Source organism: Arachis duranensis, chromosome 3 (assembly GCF_000817695.3).
Source record: "Arachis duranensis cultivar V14167 chromosome 3, aradu.V14167.gnm2.J7QH, whole genome shotgun sequence".
Taxonomy (NCBI): domain Eukaryota; kingdom Viridiplantae; phylum Streptophyta; class Magnoliopsida; order Fabales; family Fabaceae; genus Arachis; species Arachis duranensis.
The window spans coordinates 115932031-115935388 of NC_029774.3; the positions used below are offsets into that span (position 1 = coordinate 115932031).

At 26.9% G+C, this 3358-nt stretch overlaps 1 protein-coding gene across 1 annotated transcript; it reads left to right on the plus strand.

The window, feature by feature from the left end:
• The first annotated feature begins 1957 nt into the window (after positions 1-1957).
• On the plus strand, positions 1958-2526 carry LOC107480393 (uncharacterized). The gene has a single exon (XM_016100518.3). It carries the CDS (start codon positions 2161-2163, stop codon positions 2389-2391), a length of 231 nt encoding a protein of 76 aa, XP_015956004.1. The 5' UTR covers positions 1958-2160; the 3' UTR covers positions 2392-2526.
• Positions 2527-3358: the final 832 nt, after the last annotated feature.

Sequence of the window (3358 nt, forward strand, 5' to 3'; positions counted from 1 at the left end):
TGTAAATTTAATTTAATAACTGACTTATCATTTCAAGCGAGAATAATTTAATAATCAAACCGAATTACAATATCAAATTTGTAGTCATGGATGAAATTAATTAAAAATTAATAGTATATTTGATCTGTATTATTATTTTTAGTGTTTTGTTTTTAAAATTATAAAAAAATAAAAAATAAAAAATATTAAAATAAAAACATAAAATAAAATTACAATCCAAATGTACTTTAAAAAAAATAAAAAATGAGCACAAAATTTAATTTACAAACTTTTTTTAGATTAATTGAAATTTAAAAAAATTTAGATTGAATTTTCACTAAAGAATTTAACTAACCAATATTTTAAAGAGTACATATTAAGATTATAAATTAAAAACAAAATTAATAAAGCTACAAAAAATTTAAATTTTTAATATATTTACTTTATATTTATTAAAAATTTTAAAAAATTATATTAATAGTAATATTATTATATATCTTTAAAATACATGTTAACTAAATCTTTTAACTACTCTTCTTTTAACTTAGGATATGATAGGATTTAGATCAAATTCTAATTTTAATTTCAAATTGATTTTTTTATTAAAATTCAACTCTGTTTTATCAGCGAGTTTGTAACATTTTTTGTATTATTATTTTTAGTGCTTTGTTTTTTAAATTATAACAAAATAAAAAATATATTACGCGCGAGCGTATCAGTATTCTCGTGTCATGTGCCACTTAAATCTTTCTATCGATGCAAATACCCTACTTATGATGGGGAATCAAAGGGAGCAAATCGAAGCGGTTTACGGATCAGATCAACAACCTTAAATCAGTAGGGGAGGAGGAGTTGAGCTAGTAGCTAGAGGGGGAGAGCGAATAGACGCAAAGCGAAGGGGCCCAAACTTTTAATATATTTATTAACAAATTTAAAAAAATTATATTAATAACAATATTATCATATATTTTTAAAATACATATTAACTAAATCTTTTAACTGCTCTTATTTTAATTTAAGGTATGATAAAATTTAGATCCAACTTTAATTCTAATTGCAAATTAATTTTTTTATTAAAATTTAACTCTGTCTTACTCGCAAGATTATAAAATGTCAATTCTAATTATATACGTCTTCAATCCATGGGGATCGATCCTAGCCTAGATCATAAAACATGCAATATTTATCTATTTGATATTTATATATCATTAAACGAATTATATAAATAAAAAGTACAATTTGTAATTGAAAATCTTGGTTTAATAATTAAAAATTGTTTATATCAATATATATAGACATGCACATGGGTGCAAATCGATTGTTTTATACTCAACCCTATTCTTAACAGGTCTAATTAATAATCTTATCAAACATATTAGATTAAATTGAATATTTACAAACCATAAATAAGATTATTACTGTCATCCTTATAAAGGAGGAGGAGAAGATAAAAAAATAGAAAAGAGTAACAATGAACAAAATACTGGACAGTTTTGTCACGTATGAAAAGGATAATTGCTTGGAAAAGAGAGAGACATTAGCATTAGCATGTGATATGCATGTGCATATGCGTCCAAAGCTGTGGGCAGACTCGGACAACTGACAAGTAACAACATTAATCAGCGATTCTCCTATAATATTACATACCTCCGGCCATGTTTTCATCTTTATCATGGTTTTCTCACATTCAGCGGCGCCCCCATTAACCTTAATAAAATAAATAATCTTATTTGCAGGTGTCACCTTAGTAATCTTGTATCTCAATTTAACCCATAAAATAAAAAATTCTGATTAATAATAATAAATTAATTATTCTATACATTGTATCTACACATAAAATAAGTGAAATAAAATATAAATAAAAACATGAGATGCTGTCTATTTAAAAAACAAGGTGCCCCACCTTTCCAGAACACGAAAATAAAATAAGACAAAGCAAAACCAACATGAATCAACAACTTTCACAAGTAGAATCAGTGGTCTGTCAGCCTTATCCAAAACGGTTTGCCTATTGACGGTGGTCAAGTTGTGTTGTATGTCATGCACTCCTTTCTTTTCTCTCTTATATATATAAAATTGCTGTTTCCTTTGATTTCCTCAAGCTTAAAGACCAACAACAAATACAGAAAAACATACACATACAAATTCAGTTTCAGATAATTAGTTACAATATCTCTCAACATGTCTGACATTGCTATGTTGGTGGCGGAGGAGTACGAGAAGCGAACCAAGATTCTGAAAAAGGATAATCACGGTGCCGTTGGAGACGGAGATATTATCAGGGTTTCTGGTGCTTCTGTATTGGCGTCCAAGCTGAAAGAGGAGAAGAACAGGGTTCTCAAATGGTTTTCAGAGTTCGAACCCAAATCACAGTTTGGTGTGGCTGCTTCTGATAGCTTCTTCTCTGCTTGAAAATCAAAATTCACAAATTTAATTATCCATTTCAACTAGGATTTGCAGCAAATTGTGTCTCGTTTTACTTTCACGTCAAATCCTGTATTGTACATAGCGATCTTCATGATCTAAGGATATTGTGTTTATAATCTAAGGATAATCAAAATTCCTAAATCTATATTTCTATGATCATTAGTATATATACAAAAATATCAAATTTACATAATTAAAAAATAATAAAATAATCGAATGAAACAATACAAAGAGGTTATTTTGGTAGTGAGTGGGTAATGTGTAAGAATTTTGGTACCAGAATTACTAAATATGACAGGAGGAAGGGTTGGAACAATGGTAGCGTCAAAATCCGTGTAAAGATTAAAAGGGTACAATACTCTTTGATGAAATGGTGCTCTAGAACTTCCAAGTCATGTCATCATAAATCAATATAGATTTCAAAATGATGCGTATGTCATATTATAAGGGATTTGCCTTTTTTATTGATTCTTTCGAATTGGATCAAAAATAATTTTTGAGGGAGGTGTATTCAACTCCAGGTATCTGTAAAATGATTATATCTGATTAATAAATATAATTTATGTACATATTTTTTTTATGAAAATCATGGTACAGTGTCAGTTTATTTTTTTTTATTTTTTTATTTTTTTTACCAAAGATAGGAGACTTGAACCCGCAACCTCTTAATTGAGTATGGGAAGACTATGCCATTTGAATTATTACTCATTGGCTATTACAGTGTCAGTTTACAAATAAAAAGAAGACTGTAATTTACTAAAGAATAATTACTTCAATGATGGCAATTTTTGAAATGAATTTTTCTTATTTTAATGAGTAATTTAGCTATTTATCATTTAACATTCAATTAATGAAATATATAAACTCTACAAAATTAATATATAAGATATTATTATTTTCAAAATATACATAAATTTTAGGGTTATATGTGTAAAAATATTTCATCAAACAT